Source organism: Boleophthalmus pectinirostris, unplaced genomic scaffold (genome assembly GCF_026225935.1).
Source record: "Boleophthalmus pectinirostris isolate CB_2022bp ecotype Guang Dong unplaced genomic scaffold, ASM2622593v1 HiC_scaffold_23, whole genome shotgun sequence".
Taxonomy (NCBI): Eukaryota; Metazoa; Chordata; class Actinopteri; order Gobiiformes; family Gobiidae; genus Boleophthalmus; species Boleophthalmus pectinirostris.
This window is the reverse complement of record NW_026571207.1, coordinates 22,871,319-22,889,424: the sequence shown is the minus strand read 5'-3', so window position 1 is coordinate 22,889,424 and position 18,106 is coordinate 22,871,319. Positions and strand designations below refer to the sequence as shown.

Below are 18,106 nucleotides of genomic sequence, written 5' to 3'. Positions count from 1 at the left end.
ATGGCGAGAGCAGGAGAGGCGAGCTTGTGGTATCCCGCTGTTCCACGAAAGGAGAGGCTTTCTGCGGGCCCACCACTCTCTCGTGTAATGTTTTTCGCCCAAACAGCGGCAGTTGGTGCGAAGTACACTTGTCAAAGGATGGGGGCGAGAGAGGCGCGGACGGAGGGGCTAGAGTTGAGTGAGTGAATGTGAAAGTGTCTGAGGGAGGAGAGAGAGAACCGGGAGGAGGAGAGGAAGACTCGTAGCCACAGAGTGAGACGGAGTGAGAGAGCGAGGGGAGGAGAGCTCCGTCGCTCCCCGTGCACTTGGCAGTCTAGTTGCGGGCTGCTGTGCTGTTGCTGTCGTGGCGTGGCTGGTCGCGCCAGGCGGGGAACTTCACCACACTGGAGCCCGGAGTCCCACTCTCTCACCTGCGCAGTTCGGAGCTGCCATGGGTCTCTCGTCTGGATTTACAGTCCTAATTCTTTTACCGGCCTTTATGCTGCACACCAGCGGCCTTTACATCGCCAGTAGCGTTGGTAAGAAACGTGCTCACTGTTTACGTTCCTCTCCTTATCTTAGTCCCTATCTGTGAGTCTCTATTCTCTGTTGCATGGAAAAACACTGCCAGGCTTTTGTGCGGCTCAACTTCTATGTGCTCCGACTCTGGTGTTGTTGAGGACACTTTCCCGGGTGTTTTTGGTGTAAAAGACACGAGGTGCGCCGCTTGTTCCTGTCAGATTTTGCGGGGAAGTAGGCTGACATTATCTGTCGCAGATATCGATCTGTCACAGGACGCTGGAGTCGGATGTCAGCATATTGATCACACTATTATCCAATCACTTCAGCGACACAGTGCAAGACAAAAAGAAGCATTTGTTTATTACAAAACTTCAGCTGTAATAATCGGGACTGAAATAATGTGCTTGGTCCAAGGGCACCTGGACACCGCTGGGTTCTTGTGACTCCTTTAAGTGGCTTTGCAGTGTGTGGGCGCGAGGTGCACATCTCAGGTCGCCTCTAAATGATGCGCGTGTTGTCACAGTGACACGTGAACCTTTCCCATGCCTCAAACATGCAGCTGCGTGGTGTGGGTTTATAAATGTTAAGTTTTGCAGGGAGTTTTAACATTGTGAGCCATGATGTTCTGAAGGCATATTCTCTCGAGCTGACAGTGAGAAAACAGTCTGAGAAGACGCAATTAGCGCCCTGATCCTGTGCTGGCTTTCCTGTTGACGGAGGAAGGGCACAGAAGGTGTCAGGAGCGCAGCGCGCACTGCTGAGGCTGCCGTTTCCAAACGCGCACTGCGCCGCACCAGCGAGCACCGGGGTCGCCTCTGGGTTTCTGGGTGGGGCTGAGTGTGCATCAGTATGAGTGTCTGTAAAGGTTACTCCAGAGTTTAATTATTTTACTTATGGAGGAACACATGAAAACATGGTATAGGAATTAAACAATTCTGGAGAATGTTTGGCAAGTGATAAATCCACTGTAGCTTTGTTGATGTGCTATTCAACCCCTTCACTTCCACTGTTTACATTAGGCCCATATATATTGTGATTCTCTCCTTTCTGTGCAGTTATCTATCTAACCATGTTTCTGTTGTCATCTCTGTGCCATTTCACTCTTCCCCTTCACCTGCCGCCCTTGTCCCCCCCCCCCCCCCCCCACCATTCTGTTTGTAGACTCCCTGCAGCACGTGCTGGGGGAGTATGGACTGGTGAGGCCTGTAAGTGTGGATGCAGAAGGCCGCTTCCTGTCTCATGCCGTGTCAGCGGAGCACCTGGCAGGAGGGCAGCCCCGTAGGCGCTTGAGGAGGGAGGTACGAGCAGGCAATGATGAGTGGGAAGGACCAGACTCGGAGGAAGACCAGGAGTCCACCGCACACCGGGAAAAGCTTTACTACAATGTCACCGTCTTCGGCCGGGAGTTCCACCTGCGCCTGCGTCACAACGCCAGGCTGGTGGCCCCCGGAGCCAAGATGGAGTGGCACGATGACAGCGACAGCATTCGGCACATAGAGGCTCTGCATGACCAGTGCCTGTACGTGGGGGACATCACGGACACGCCCGGCGCCACTGTGGCCATCAGCAACTGTGATGGACTGGTAAGTGAATGCTGACATTCAGAGCTATTTTGCTTTTGTACTGTGGTCACAGCGTTGTGATAAATTTCTAATCCAAGAAGTGATCAAGGTTTAAAAAATATAAAAGATTGTTTTCTGAGTTCATATAATCGGCCTGTAGGATATGAGAATTGATGGGTCTGGTTTAGGTTAACTAGAAGCCTAAACATGTGTGCCCTTTGACCTTGTTGTCACCATGGTGCTATCTGACCAAACATACAGCTCAGAGAATCCGATTTATGTTTTACACTGCTGTTCTGCATTCTGACTCTCACCAAGGCCTCTCAGGCCTATTGTCTGTGAGAACCATGGTCCTTGTCCTTGCATAGTCAAATGTGCTTTTTGCCACTTGTTGCTTCAAAGACAGTGAATGCCTTGACAAAGGAAATAGTGATTTGATTGGGTGCTACTGTAAAATATGGTTGGATGATTGCACGACAGTTGCTGCTTGAATTGTAAATGCTTTTAATAGAGGCAACATAATGAATAGAGAGAAGCAAAAGAAATAACAAACAGTTGGTGAATGGCTGTTGAGAATAGAGAGAAGTGAAAGTGTGTGAAGGATCTTGACAAGAACTGCTGAGAGGAGAACATGCTAAAACAGAGATGGAGCCAGAGGAGTCAGTAAATATCATTCAAACTAACATGCAGACTCAGGCAGGGAGAAGGAGTTCCTCTATTAGGGAATGTGTTCATTAATCAGCCAGATTGGCCCACCGCTGGAGCTGAGTAGCAGCAACTGGATCTGTTTAGGGCTGAGGACACTGGGGACTGAGAGCAGCTGAGAGAGCAGGCAGGGAGCCAGCACATGCCTGACAGGGACAGGCTGACACCAGCCAGAGGCGTCAAGGCTCTGCTCAGTGGCCCCAAGACAGTGGTCATCTCCGCTCAAAGGTTATACAGAGCTGGACACGGCTGTGTCCAGTCTCACTTTTAAGGCTCCAGTCAACATCTAAGTATAATTTTGTCTGTGGGGATAGTAGTATATACCCTCACCTTCATTCACTTGTATTAAATGATCTCACTGATAATAGAAATCAAATGATCGAGTCAATGAATACTCACTGTAACAGAAGGGGAAACAAGGGTCTAATTCTAATGATCTAATTTACTACATTTTAAAATTAAATTTGCATGGGGAGATTGTAGGGCTTTTGGCCTTGATACACAAAAAGGTGGGTTAGCTGGTTAGTTACTCACTAATTTAATCATGTTGGACATTGTTACTACATCCCTAATACATCTTTAATGCAGACATTGGTAATAGTATTGATTAGAAATCAGCTTCAGCAACTGCAAACCTGAATATGATATGAATCACTGACAGACAACCACACCTTTCTCTCATTTTCTCTATCTCATTTAGCCCAACTGCATTATGGATACTGCTAGGCCATAAAACATTTTTTGTCAGTATTTATTGTGTGTACATTTTATTTGCAGTACTGGGAAATAGTGTATTTTTAGGCTACATGATGAAATTTAAGCAGTAAAATGTTGTATTAATATCTTTTTTGATCCATTATAGATGCAAAATAATCACTAACTTGTTTCATTCTGCTATTATTTATTATTGTATTTATTTATTTATTTTTAACAATAATGTAGATTTACAATAGTTTTTGTGGTTTAAATCTGCTCTTGAGATGTTGTGTCAGCGAGTTTCAGATTATTGTCTATTTTTATTTCAGCAATATTTCAAATTTCAAAATGTGTTATTGTGATAGGCCTAGATACTGCTTAACCACCATTTTCCAAACTTTATGGAGCTTTACCAGCAATCTGTCAAAACAATAATTAGACAGTTATGCATGTTTTAGGTTGACACAGGGATATCATCTAAACTCCACACTCCAAACTTGTGACCTTCTTGGTGTGAGGCCAGAGTGCCTGCCATTCAGCCACCATGAATTGAAAATGAATTTGCAGATTTATTTTTCACTTGAATACAACACATTATAAAAGTGCTACTAAAGCCTCCCTTTCATGCCATTCTCAATGAGCCATCTCTGTCCAGTTCTACACAGTGTCAGAGTGAATAGCTGTCTATAGGGTTAAAGGCAAAACTCAGAAAATGTTATTGTTAAAAAAGTAGACGAGGTGTAGTGAAAAGGGCACAGGGAGTAGCTGTAGGGAAGAACAAATGGCCATAATAAATAGCGAAGAGGAGAGTGCACAGGGAAGAGGGAAATCTCTTGGTGTGGATAAATGACCTTTGTGGGGAATTGGATTTGTGTAAAAGACGCTGGGATCAGCTGGTTAGCTCTGTGGCAACTGGAGAGAAGCAAGGCCCAGCACAGTACAGAGAAGTTTGGGTTTTTGTATTAAAGGGCCCACATTACGCTATTTTCTGACCTGTTATTATGTTGTTTCCTCACCACAAACATACCTGGAGTTGTGTTTTGTTTCAGTCACACATGTTTATTACACAAATCCTACATATTTAGACTCAAGAGTTTTTCTCTCAAACTGAAAATTTTGTTCCACCTTGTGATGTCATGTGATAATACAGGAAGTACAAGATGAGATAAAAGATAGCTGTTAACTTGAAAACTACCACTCCATCACATCGCAAGAACAGAGCATTTTGAGCTCTGGAGATGTAGACAGACTAATAATAAATGGTTACTCAAACATGTGTGAATGAAACAAAACACAACTCTGGTATGTTTTTGATGAGAAAACAATATTCTAGTATGGCTCAAAGCTCACAAGAGTCAATTTTGTGTAATATAGGACCTTTAAAATCTTACAAATTGTTGCCTTAAGCTCTGTAGTAGTTTGCCTCATTTATCACTCATTGAATTATTGTTTGTTTTAAGGTCACTCAAAGAAGATTGTGGAAAGTTTAAGCTGTGTTGAAAAAATATTTAATAGAACATATATTGATTGATCGTAATTCACTCACATGTATTATTGTCATCAACATGTTCTGACTTCAAGAAGCGAAATGCATTGTAGGGTAGGACAATATGGCACATTCATTTTACCACTCAAAATAAGTCATAGTGACATTTAGAATATTTATACAAATGTGTTTCAGACTATTAAAATAACAGCTTCAGCAGTTCCTTTTTCTATTATTGTTAGTGTTGTTAGCGTTACTTCAATGTGTACAAAAGATACATTGACCATTTACCACTGAATGCCTTTACGAAAGATATTAACCATTTTGTATATTTTATTTTAGTTAATTTGCGTATTCTGGTTCTATAATGCCTTTAGAAGAACATGCTACAAATGTCGAAACATTTCAGGTCAAACTCATAAAGCTGTCAGGAGGATGTGGAGGCCGGGTGGTGTTTGTGCTCGTGTAGGTGTGAGGGTCAGGTGTGTTTCGTTTTGTTTTTAGGAGTGGAGGAATGTGCCAAGTCAGCAGTTCTCTAGTCTTTCCTCTAATTTAGATTACATGATAAACTATGTGACTTTGAATAAGACAAAACCATAAACGTAAACGACAAAATATGAAATACTGAAATATTCCACAGCTGCTCAGAATGAACAAATGATGGCCTCTAAAATAGAAATGAAGGTTTGATAGTGCGCAATAAAATCTGTTGTAGAAAAGGAGGATAATTTACTTTAATGATATGCAAGTAAAGTTTTATTGTTTTGGCTTTGAATAAGTGGATTTATTGATTAAAGCATAATGTTTAAATAATCACTACGAAGGGAGTAATGTTGATTAATCATCATAATTAAAGTAATTGGCGCACTTGTGCTGTAGATCGTAGCTCAGTCACACACACAGTTAGCGTTCGGTGAGAGAATACCAGTTTTCTAATTTAGCGCAGCTCCTAAAATAATCACTTTTGACAAATGGCAGGTGGCTTCGGGTTACCGTGGGAACAGGAGGTCACATGGGTCTCAGGACACAGACGAAAAGGAGGTGGAGTGTGACACATGAGAAAAGTTTCCTGTCATCTCCAGGTTTACAACGCAAAACAGCTGCACACACACCTGGATCAGACACAGTGCGTAAACATTTACAAATAAGAGAGCAAAGCAAAGAGAAAAATATTATAAATTCCATGTCATTTCAATAATTGCAGCATTTAAGTTGAAATTTACAGTACTGCCTGCGTTGGATCAGGAGGTGACATCACACTAAACAACTGTATAGCTGCAGAGGCCAATGCATTCAAATATCAAGACAGTTTTGAGAGCAGTCCTTCCCTCTCTACATGTTACAGAGCCACACAGGTGCTGGCTGCTGTCTGCACCTCTGAGTCTTTCTCTCATTGTCTGTCTCATGTTTTGTGGCCAGCAGCGGCAGCAGGAAGCAGGAGAGCTCACCTAATGATGGGATTAAAAGAGTCAAGAAAATGACAGAGAAAGAGGAAGAATGTGGCAGACAGCTTTTGGCTCCCAACACCCACAGCCTCTGAGACAGCAGAGACAAGCTTCTTTAGCAAGAGCCTTTGTCTGTTTTTAGCTCCAGTGCTGATCACAAACTGGTGTTGAGGGTATTGCCCGCTGTCAGTGTTAAAATGTGAGATCCAGACATCCAGACGAAAAGACTGCATTTATTTTACACATGTGGGTGTTTTTAAAAGCGCTCTGTTTACTCCTGAGATAATAAGGCATTGTTACTGTATTGTTGTATGTAGTTTGTGTGTCTGGGTGTGTGTATGTGTGTTATTAGTGCGCAGGGGGGAGGCTACAGTCTTATTTTAGCACCTACAGTGAGGAGAGATGTTAAAGCTGTGACAGTTCTCTGTGGTGTGAAGGTAACACATTGTTTATTTAATGAAACTGGCCCATTAAATTTATTACAAGTGATTTGGCAAGATTGGAGATTCACAGCTATCTTCTGCTTACTGCATGCAAAGGTTACCATGTGGATGCCAAGTATTTGTCTAGGTATAGAAGTAGTACTCTGGGTTTGTCTTGTAAAAAGAAAATATTTGAACATGCAGTACAATACAGTATTTGAATATTTTGGTTTTACAATGTTTATCTAGAGATCGGAGATATTGAATAAAAAAGTCTGTATTTGCTTATTGTGTACAAGATTTGAATGGGACTGCAAAAAATTACCTCAAAGTTCAGATTCACATTACTTACATTTCTTTGTAATAAAACTTTTTTTTTAATATTTTTTTTTATTTTTGTAATCATAAGTTAAAAATAAATAAATAGGATGGTATTAAAATTTTGGAAACATCAGTTACATCACCAATTTTTCATATATCTCCCCTTTCTATACATTTTATTTTGTATTTGACATTGTGCAAATCCTTCATAATTAAAGCAAATTTCAAAACAGGGAAATGCTCAAGTCATCGTGTTAAAAACCAAGTGCCCATTTCTAGTTTAGTAGTATTGACTCTTACCTGTAATTACTTGATTCCATTTAAAAAAGGAGAATATGATCTTGTCACTCTCTCCATAGGCCTGTCACAGTATATATTGTTCAGTATATGAAAGCTGCGACTGTATATTTTGGGGCTCAAAATGTATTGTGTGTACAATTTCTTTGTAAGAGTGAGGAGATTGTGGGTATTTTTCTTATAATACAAAAACATTTTAGCTGTAAAGGGTTAAATAAGTGACTTCTATGACTATTATTATTATTACTTCAGTCTGCTAGTTTTTTGTTTGGGCTCATGCCTCTTAATGATCCTGCCTATTTGGAAATGGTTTACAGAGATTATCTTGCATTATTGTCATTGTATCAGAGGCATACCGTAGTTTCAGTATTATTGTTTATCACATTATATCTCTGTAGTGATGTATCCTGTTTCAACATTTGTTATTGTGACAGGCCCCACTTCTGTGTTCTTTTAAAAGTGCATGTAAACTTTGTTGAACTTTCCACAAATGAAGTGACAGTTTTTACAGTTGTTTAAAGCTTACCCACTTGGATTTGATGTATGCTTGTATTGTGAGTCATTGTGGAGGTTAATGATGCAGACAATGTTGACAGACGGCCACAGTAATAACCACAAACTGCGTAAACTCGGGGACATGGGCACTTGCACTGGCCCAGCTTGTACTCAGTCATTACCTCTCTATTAGAAGTGAACAGAGGAGGCAGAAGTGGACCCAGCCATCCAACCGGAGCAACGACAGTTAGGCCCGGTCAGGCGTGGCGCTCCCTGGGCCCGCGGCATGCTATTCCGCTGCGGGTCACACGATAAGCAGCTCTCCACTGTAATCATCTCAAATTGAAACGATGACATCAATTACAGCACGACGCACAGCTGTTATTGACCCTGGCCTTTCTCCACGTAGAGGCTTTGTGCGAAAGAAAGAGGGGATGAGAGGGGCAGAGTGATGTTGGGAACCACAGGGCTGAAGGGAGGGCCAGGTGTGTGGAAGAGAGCGCTGAGGCATGAATGGAAAGACAAGGCAGCGCGAGAGAGAGAGAACGAAAGAAAGGGACAGAGAGAGCGAGACACAGGGAGAGAGAGAGAAAGAGAGGGAGAGAGAGAAAGGATGAGAAAGGGAGGGAGAGAGAAAAAGAGGGTAAGAGGGCGAGAGAGAAGGAGAGAGGGAGAGAGAAAACGAGAGGGTGAGAGAAATAGAGAGAGAGGAAAAGAAGAGTGTGCGAAAGAGAGGGACAAAGAGAGAGTGAGAGAGAGGGAGTGAGATAGAGAGAGAGGGAGAGAGAGTGGGAGAGAGTGGGAGAGAGGGATACAGTGCTGGGTATCTGATTACAGGTTCCACCCCGCAGTGTAGCTCCACTCAAACACACAATTACTCAATCTAGAGCTATTATCAGACAGAGAGAGCGCGGGAGAGTCAGGAAGATCGAGAGCGGGCCCAATCGGAGGAGCGCGGAGGAGAGAAGGAGTGCTTTTACCAGGGCTGTGATTACGGGAGCTCACTCAGTGCACTTAACCAGCCCCCTCACTGCTGCCTCTGTCATTCACAAGCACCGGTACAGCTGATTGTTTTGAGTGGTGGAAATAACAGGATTCACCCAAGAAAATAGCCCAGTGGAACCCCCATGATTACAGGGGAACACCTCGCTGACGTCAGATATGAGGTTCTCAGTTCTCTACAGGCTATGAACTACCCTCTACAATTTGTACACATTTTGTATGTCATAATCTGTCTAGAGGACATGATGAACTTATTTACCGCTGCTAATTTCACTTTTTCACACACAATGATGAAGCAGGGATGATTTTGAAATGAAATACAATATATTTCATAATTGCATGTCCATTTTCAATACAAAACCAAATATATAAAAACAAAACAATGTACATCTGATCCTATATGATGACCTTGATAACTACTTATTCTGGTGGAGGGTCCACTACCGGACTTTTCAATACAGAGCAGACCACCAGAAAAGTGTCATAGTGCAGCTTTAACATGTTTCACAACAGCAATGGGAATTTGCCTTTTGCAGCCAGCACTTCCTTCAGTATTCCTAAGGCCACCTGTAAGGGCCAGTAGGTGACCAGTATGATGGTCAGGAGAAGAGTACCTATCTGCAGGATTATTACTTTTATGCATATTTTGATTAATGGTTGACTGTACTTACAAATTCGGGGACAGTACCTCTGGACTGACAGGGATGGTGGTCCCTCTGTTTAAGAAGGGGGACCGGAGTGTGTTCCAAGAGGAGAGGAGAGGAGAATCCAACCGATGGTTGAATCTCTGATTCAGGAGGAGCATTGTGGAACACTGGACCAGCTCTATACTCAAGGTTTCATGGGAGTTTGCCCAACCAGTCCACATGTGCTTTATGGATCTGGAGAAGGCATTAGACTGTGTCTCTCGTGGTGTCCTGTGGGGGATGCTCTGGGAGTATGGGGTCCAGGGCCCTTTGCTCAGGGCTGTCCGGTCTCTGTATGACCGGAGCAGGAACTGTGTTTGCATTGCCGGCAGTAAGTCAGACCTGTTCTTGGACTCTGCCAGGGCTGCCCTTTGTCACCAGTTCTGTTCATTGTATTTATGGACTGAAATTTTAGGCACTGTTAGGGGCTGGAGGGGTCCGGTTTGGGGACCAGAGGATCTCATCTCTGCTGTTTGCAGATGATGTTGTCCTGATGGCTTCATCAAGCTAGGACCTGCATCACGCACTGGGGTGTTTTACAGCCAAGTGTGAAGTAGCTGGGATGAAGATGAGCTCCTCCAAATAGGAGGCCATGGTTCTCAAATGGAAAAAGGTGGCTTGCCCTCTCCGGGTGGGTGGAGATTCCCTGCATCAAGTGGAGGAGTTCAAGTATCTCAGGGTCTTGTTCATGAGTGAGGGGAAGATGGAGTGTGAGATTGACAGGTGGATTGGTGCAGTGTCTGCAGTGTTGTGGTCGCTGTATCTGAACATTATGGTGAAGTGGGCGCTGAGCCAAAAGGTAAAGCTCTCGATTTACCAGTCAGTCTATGTTCCTACACTCACTTATGGTCATGAGCTTTGGGCAATGACCAAAAGTACAAGATTGCACATACAAGCAGCCAAAATGAGTTTCCTCTGCAGGGTGGCTGGGTACTCCCTTGGAGACAGGGTAACTGGCTCGGTCACATGGGAGGAGCTCAGAGTAGACCCACTGTTCCTCCACATATGGAGGAGTCAGCTGAGGTGGCTCGGGCATCTGTTCCAGATGCCTCCTGGATGCCTCCGTTGGGGTTTCCCCAGAGGAGCTGGAGGAAATGTCTGGGGTGAAGGAAGTCTGGGAGTCCCTGCTTAGACCGCGGCCCCCGCAAAATGGCCCCGGGTAAGTGAAAGATAATGGATAAATAATAAATAAATAAATACTTAAAACAGAGAAACAGTCAGGGAGAAAATCCAAACTCCACACAGAAAGACCAGTGTGGGTATTCAAACTTAGGACCTTCTAACTATGAGGCTGGAATGCACTGAGCTTCTTTGCCAAAGTAAGAAGTTTATCTAAGTAGGCATAGTGCTCAATAAAAGTAAAATAATTGCTGTAAGAATGTGTAACAGTGTAGCTGAATTATTAAAGTCCTGTTGTAGTGCAATAGATCATGTTCTTGTTCCACAGAGTAAACAAGTACAAATATAAAATACTAATTAGACAAATAGATTTTATTGTTGGCCTATGTGCCCTCCTGTCTGTCACTCTTCAGTGGAGCGCTCCTTCAGGACCTGGGCTGAGGGATCAATGGGAGCTGCATCAGCACTTCTCCTGCTAACTGGCCTCTATGGGACAGGACATATACCCCGCCATAAACCCACAACACTCTGTCCTGTTCCTTGTACCAGACCTTGGCTTTATTAAGATGATATTTACACAACAATATCTTAAAAATAGTGTCTTATTTTCTTTTCTCTGGTGTGCAGCGGTTTAAATATACTGTGAGGGTTTCATGCCAAATGCCCTTGCTGACCCAGTTCTCTGCTTTTATCCAAGAATTTGTTTCATAAATCCAGGACAAATATGTTCAGTTTCAAAGCAGAAAGGTTATGTTTTTATTGTCTCTTTGCTAATAATAGATTTGGGAAGTAGCTCTGAAAACAGACAGGCGTTTAGTCTTGGTCTGATGTAATTAGTCTTATTTGTTCTTTGCTTGTGTTTGGATTGTAGTGTTTACACCTCCTTTAATGGGATGGAGCTGGTCCCTCTATGTGCACTTCTCTCCCTGTGCAGGCAGCAGGAGAGCTTAAGCGGCAAGAATCACACCTCACTACAGAAATTCACACTCCCTCATCTTACTAAGACGGCCTGTTTTTGTTTTGTCCAAGAGAAAAGCAGAAAATAATCACTTTTCCTGTTACAGTGTTTTATATTTGGGATTTTTGCCAGAGCACAAGTGCGGTGAGAATTGTTAGTGTACCAGCATATGTAATATATTATATAATAATATATTGTATTCTAATAACTGGCTGTGTGTGGGCTGGAGTGAAGCAGCAGAAACAAAGAAACACATCTAGTGCTTTGATCACTGTGACTGATCATCTGCCAGAGTGTACAAAAGAAGCTTTGGATACTGACTGCAATTATATAATCCTGTTCGCCAAGATGTAATGGAGACTTTCAGATGACCTTGTCCGCATACAACACACAGTGAGATTGAAGAGTGGTGTGCAGTGTGTGCAGTACAGTTTGTTAGCTCTGAATCAGGGACACAAGCTGCATCTTCATCTTTTCTACTGCTCTCGTCCTTGAGCACGAGTCCTCTGCAGCAGCAAGGTACAATTATGAAACAGCCATGACCTTTGACCTCACCAGTAAGAAGTACAGAATCGATAAGTGTAACCCATCTTCATAGGAAGTTGTTTACGACTCGACGGGAAAGCATGCTGCCCCGCAGGATCATTATGCAGTGATCAACCATAACATTATGACAACTGCAGATAGCACTGTCACCAGAATCATTGAGTGTTACAAACTGTTAAACCCAAAGGAAGGTGTTCATGGCAATAATGAAAGCAGCATCTTTTCAAGTCATTCTTTGGTTTGGTTTGACTCATGCAATCATTGTAGTGAGGCTAAACCATTTCTCTTTAATCTCCCTTGCTTGTTCCAGGGACCCGCTGAGACTCCCAGTCCCAGTCTGCAGAAGTGCATCACAAAAAAATGTCCTTATTTTGAAAAAAAAAAATAGAACCTCAAGTGTTTTTGCCACTCTATTCTTTCCCAATCACTTTTACAATTTTTTCCAACTTTGGTCATATATTAGCAATTCACTTTGGAATTTCCACCACCAGATCATCATATTGTGACTCATTGCTTTTGTGTTAAATGCTCACTGCTCAGTCAAGATACATTTTCCTTTGTACATGGTTCTAAATGACATATGCATCGTGATGAAATCCAAATCGTAATCTAGGTTCAAGCAAATTGTGGTATTACATTTTATGGATGGGCAGCAATATTGAGTATTTGATCTGAGACTGATATTCAATATTTAGCCTGCTGCTGTGGCCGATAACCAATATTTGCTGATACCAATATTTAGCTTTTAAATCCATAGTACGGCCCACAAATTTTAAGTAAAGATCACAAATGTCTTAAACTGGGACATAAAATAATTTATTACATGTATAAACATAGAGCCATATAACACTCTTGTATTTCCATTTTGACTGTTAGTTTGTTCATAAAGGGCCCACAGAGAATATTGATATTGAATATCAATATTGACTGGTACATTGTTAAATTATCATTTTCAATATCAGCCGATACCTGTTCGGGAACCAATATATCCCTTATCCCTAATTACATTTTGCCCACCCCTACAATCAGCACAAAGCATGTTAGTTCATTCTTTTGCACAATTTGTTTTATTCACCTTATCTTAAGTGTCATGATGGTATCTGCCATAAAGCGGTTCTATTCAGACACTTTCAGTACGGTGCTTGTGCTGTGAGTGTAGCTCATGTCTTAATTGTAGTCTTTATTCTGTGCACTCAGCCTTATCAGTTGGATCACACATGATCTTATTTGCGTCCTGATGTTGAATGTGTGTGGTGGATCCACTGGAGTCCTGTGGCACACATCCACAGCAGCCATGACTGACAGCTCCACTCTCAGCTCAAAGGAGGAAGATGGTTTTTCTCTCTCGGGATAATCCCCAGCCCCTCTCCTGCAGGCACTGACACTCACACAAACATGCCATGGATACGCCGCTCATTGTCGGCTTGTGCTCCACTGCCACACTTCATTTCTAATCCTCTCACAGCCTATCCAGTGCACGCCCACCTTTTGACACACACGCACTGAGCCCAGAGCGTGGAACCTCTGTGGGAATCTCCATGCAGACTTCAAATCAGAAACTACTGGGAATACTTCTGGAAATAACTTCAGTATATTGTCTCCGTTTGAATCTAAAAAAATAAATAAAAATCAGGCCAATGTGTGTTTATTTGCCACACCTCACTCTGTCTTAAGAGAATACTCAATAAAAACCAGTTGGCAATGCCAAAAACAATATTACATATTAATTCTCTTGTATTTCCTGTAATATTCAACTGGGACCTATAAGGTATTTTGAAGCTAATGCTGAAGGTGTTGCATTGATTTGTGGTGTGATTTTTCTGAGAAGAAAGATCACAATTTATTGACAATATTGACAATATGACCAAATAACAATGAAATTCATAATTCACCTTAATGACCAGCAGACAAAAACACTTTGCACTTTACAGTTTTGGACTATAGGTCAGATTTAAATAATGAATTATAATATGGCTTACGACTATATTGTAACTGGTGTGATCACAATTATTGATTAACTGAATCTGATTGGACTTAAAATGACAGATTTAAATTGTATGACAGGTCAGATCGCTGCAACCCGATGGCTTAATAGTTGAATGTCATGCGTCTTTGCAGATAGATCTTAAAATATCAAATCCTGTTTTTGTGCTGCATAATTTGGATGCTGCCAATATTTTATCTTAGAAAACTGTTGTAAACAGTCAGTTTCGAGTAGATTACTCCCTGTGAAATCCTGTCATAAATTCATATATTTATCTGATGATTTTTGCTGTAGTTGCCAGTGTCTTTCTTACTTCACAGAGCTGTAGTCTGTAGTGGAGGCCAGCGGGATCCTCCTTTCCCTTTCTGCTCTAGTTGTCGTTGGTCGGCTCGTCTTGGGGCACGAGGCGGGTGTGGCTGTCTGACTCTGATGCGCTGTGACAGGGTGCTCCTCTCTGTCCTTTTTGCCGGTGCATGACAGCGTGAAGCCTCCTCCTCCTCTCCTCCTTCTCTCCTCCTCTCTTCCTCCTCCCTTCCTCTTCTCTTCCTCCTCCCTTCCTCCTCCCCTCCTCTTCCTCACTTCCTCCTCTCCTCCTCCTCCTCCACCTCCTCTCCTGCTCTCCTCTTTTCCTCCTTCCTGCTTCTCTCCTCTCCTCCTTGTCTGTTCTATGCTTTCTCTTAGCTCATCAGGTATGTCTGCCTCTTGTCCACTTCCACTTCCTTCAGCATTTGTGTGTTTAAAGGATTGTGTGTGTGTGTGTGTGTATCTCCATGTCATCTTAACCTCTTCTGTTATTCAGACACTAGTTGGTTGATTATTGATGGTGGGTTGATAAGGAGAGACTAATCATAAACACTTGGACAAATAAAATGCTGTAAAACAGTAGTTCTAAACAACTTCAGACAAGCCTAAAATAAAAACCTTACAGGCAATTTATATTTGGATTATTTCTCTTTTGTGCCACTAAATGCATATGATTTTAGTGGATAGGGCCTTGCATCTTTGTATTGCCCTTTAAATCAAAACTAGTATTTGATCTTTTAGACTAAATTGTATTGTTTTCTTTGACAGTCACAATGAACTTTCAGTATTACAGTAAACACGGGCTGGTTATTGGTAATTTATTTCTCAAATAAATACTCTCAAATATTTTACATTACTTTTCAAACATAAACTCAAAAGCTGCACATCTCATTCTTCTGTTTTTATGTAGATAACTGGAGGATTCAGGTATTTTCTGATTTAGAATAATCAAAACAGCTTATCTAAATGCATTTTGACCCATTTTGTTCAGAAATGGTGTTGTTGTTTTGAACAAAGATAATACAGTTTTCCAGTGCATGGCTCAGGGTCACTCCAGATAAGGCCATTAAAGCTGTTCGTTCTCTTAAACTGAAGAGGGAGCAGAAATATTGTTTTTTTTGGCCCATTTATAAAGATTTGTTTTTTATAAAAATGTAAGTAATAAGTCAAACCCTGTTACACATCTCCAAACCCACTTCTCTATTTCTGGGATACAAATGTTAGTTTTTCATAGTGTTGTAGTAGTATGACTCAACGCATTTGCTTCTAAAATGGTCTTTTCTTCCAAATGTTTCGTGGGATTCTGTATTAGTCACACACACTGTAGTAGTCTTGTACTAGTGTTACAACTGCCACTTCCACATATTTACAACTAAAACAACACAAGTGAACATAAAGTGGTTTCTCCACCTCAAGCAGGCCCCCTTTGGCTAATATTTGCTTCATTCTTGCAACACTCCACTTTTATTTTAGTTGCATGTTTTGTCCCTTGTCTGTTGCATCCATCTTCCCCTCTTTGTCCTCCCTGTGTCTTTTCCTGGGGCACATGGTGGAGGTCATTGCCCCGACTGAGTCACAAGCTGTTGCTGCCTGACTCTACCTGTGAATAATGACCAGCTCCAGTTTATCATGTTAGCGTCTCTGCATGGGGAAGACCACACAGCCGGCTAACCCAGGGCTGAGGGGAGGGTCACATCTAAAACTGACATGGTTTTAGATTAGTGGCGGTTTTAGGCTTGTCCTGATAACTAGCTATTTGACTTACCTGAAAAAAAGGTGGGTTATATATCGACCTAATTATGCTGTGGCTGTTATTTTGAAAATGCTTGCTTAATGCTTATGATTAATTTGAATGTATTTATTTTAATATTGACATTTATATTTGAATAGTTATTGTTATTATTTGTATGGTGGATTTTCTCCACTTTTATGGATAATTTTGTATCCTTTCACACTTGCCTGATACCTCAACTAATATGTTTTGGCACATTTTTGATGAATTGCCAAATTAAATTCCTATTAGGATACTAAAATATGTGATTATCATTCCTTATCTGAAATCACTTACACCATACATGCGCCATTTATGGATGTATTTATAGTCATCATATTAAATTTTGCCATACTTAAACTTTTGGAAAACAGCTGGTGTAGTTTTCTTAGATTAATAATAAAAAAAATAAGTTAGCTGTCTTTTATAATGGAATCCATTGTTGATTTTAGCCCTGTACATTATTGATGTTTTGTTGACTTCTGTTTTTCTATTATTATTATTATTGTTATTATGTCCTCCACATGTGGCTGAACTCCATACTTGGTGAAGCTCATTTCTCCATATCTCCAGAAGGAGGGGGCGGAGAGCAGGGGCTTGTGGGTAATTTGGTTAGGGGAGGAAACTATGAGAGATGGCAGAATTGGAGGCAGGCTTTTTGACACAACCATTCACTGGAGAAGCGCTGTGATGTATAATGCCAATAGAAGAGGCCTGCATAAGAACCACACTAGCAAACAGGTAGTGATTGCAAACACTTGTGGGCTTGTGGGCTGTCAGGATTAAGGTGTCCACTTGATCAGAGGTGAAGTATTACATGAGAAAGAATAATGTGTGTGGCGTCTCCGAGCAAGAAGCCCTTTTGCCTGAGAGCGTAGGGCACTTTTTTGGTAAATGATGGTTTGAGTGGCTTTTCCTGAGGAGTGGAGATTCAAAACGACCTGATTTGCTAGCAGACAGTGCGATTGTGTAGAATGGGTTTGGAGGCCTCTGTAATTGGGGCCAATAGAGGAGCTTGGTGTTTCCCTGTGGATGAAATCTGTGCTGTGGCTCAGACAGGTGTGAATTGCTGGCTCCAGTGTTGGGTCTAGGGGAGGGGGAGTGCGCATGTGCGGCTTGTGTGTGTGTACGCTGTGTTTACGCCAGCACAAACACATATTTATTTGTTTGAAAGTGGTGGGATTCCCCTGTGATTGTCATGCCTGATAGCTCACCTCGGCTTTTGCTGCTGCACATGTGGGCTCTCTCTCTTTCTTTCTTTCTTTCTTTCTCTCTCTCTCTCAGGAGCCTAGTCTAATCATCATGTACGTAAATGCGATCTGTTATTTACACGTGTTAAAGTGAATAATGTTGAAGAAGAGAAGACACAGGGTTCTGAGTCTCGGATGAGGTGTTGAATTAACAAAATCCCAAGCATCAGATGTCGAGCTGGAGATGCTGTGTAGATGTGTCAGTGGATTAATTGGCACTCACAAATGTATGCCATACACCATATAGTCATGGATGTATTCACACTCGCCTAGGGCTGCATCCTCTGGCTGTACTCCTCCTCTGGGCATGTGCAGTTAATGAAATACTGACAGTTACTTCAAATACTGTGTTTTTGTAGTGCTACACCTACACTGTTAGCACTCACTGGAAATATCATTGAAATACATTATTAGGGTTGAAATATTGAGGCCTTTCATATTCTTATCAAGCTTAAATCTCTCTGTCTGTCAATAAGTCATTCGTAATTGAACAGTAATCTATTATTGAAAACCGTTCTGTGGATTATTGACTTTGATAGTATTATTTTAATAACCAG

General features: G+C 41.9%; 1 protein-coding gene across 1 annotated transcript in view; it reads left to right on the top strand.

The window, feature by feature from the left end:
- The first annotated feature begins 363 nt into the window (after positions 1 to 363).
- Positions 364 to 18,106, top strand: part of LOC110157629 (A disintegrin and metalloproteinase with thrombospondin motifs 2-like) — a 118,869-nt gene continuing 101,126 nt past the window's right edge. Inside the window, exons 1-2 of the mRNA XM_055159152.1 lie at positions 364 to 518; positions 1,663 to 2,084. Coding sequence (XP_055015127.1) covers positions 431 to 518; positions 1,663 to 2,084 — 510 coding nt within the window. The 5' untranslated portion in view covers positions 364 to 430. The remainder of the gene's footprint in view (positions 519 to 1,662; positions 2,085 to 18,106) is intronic.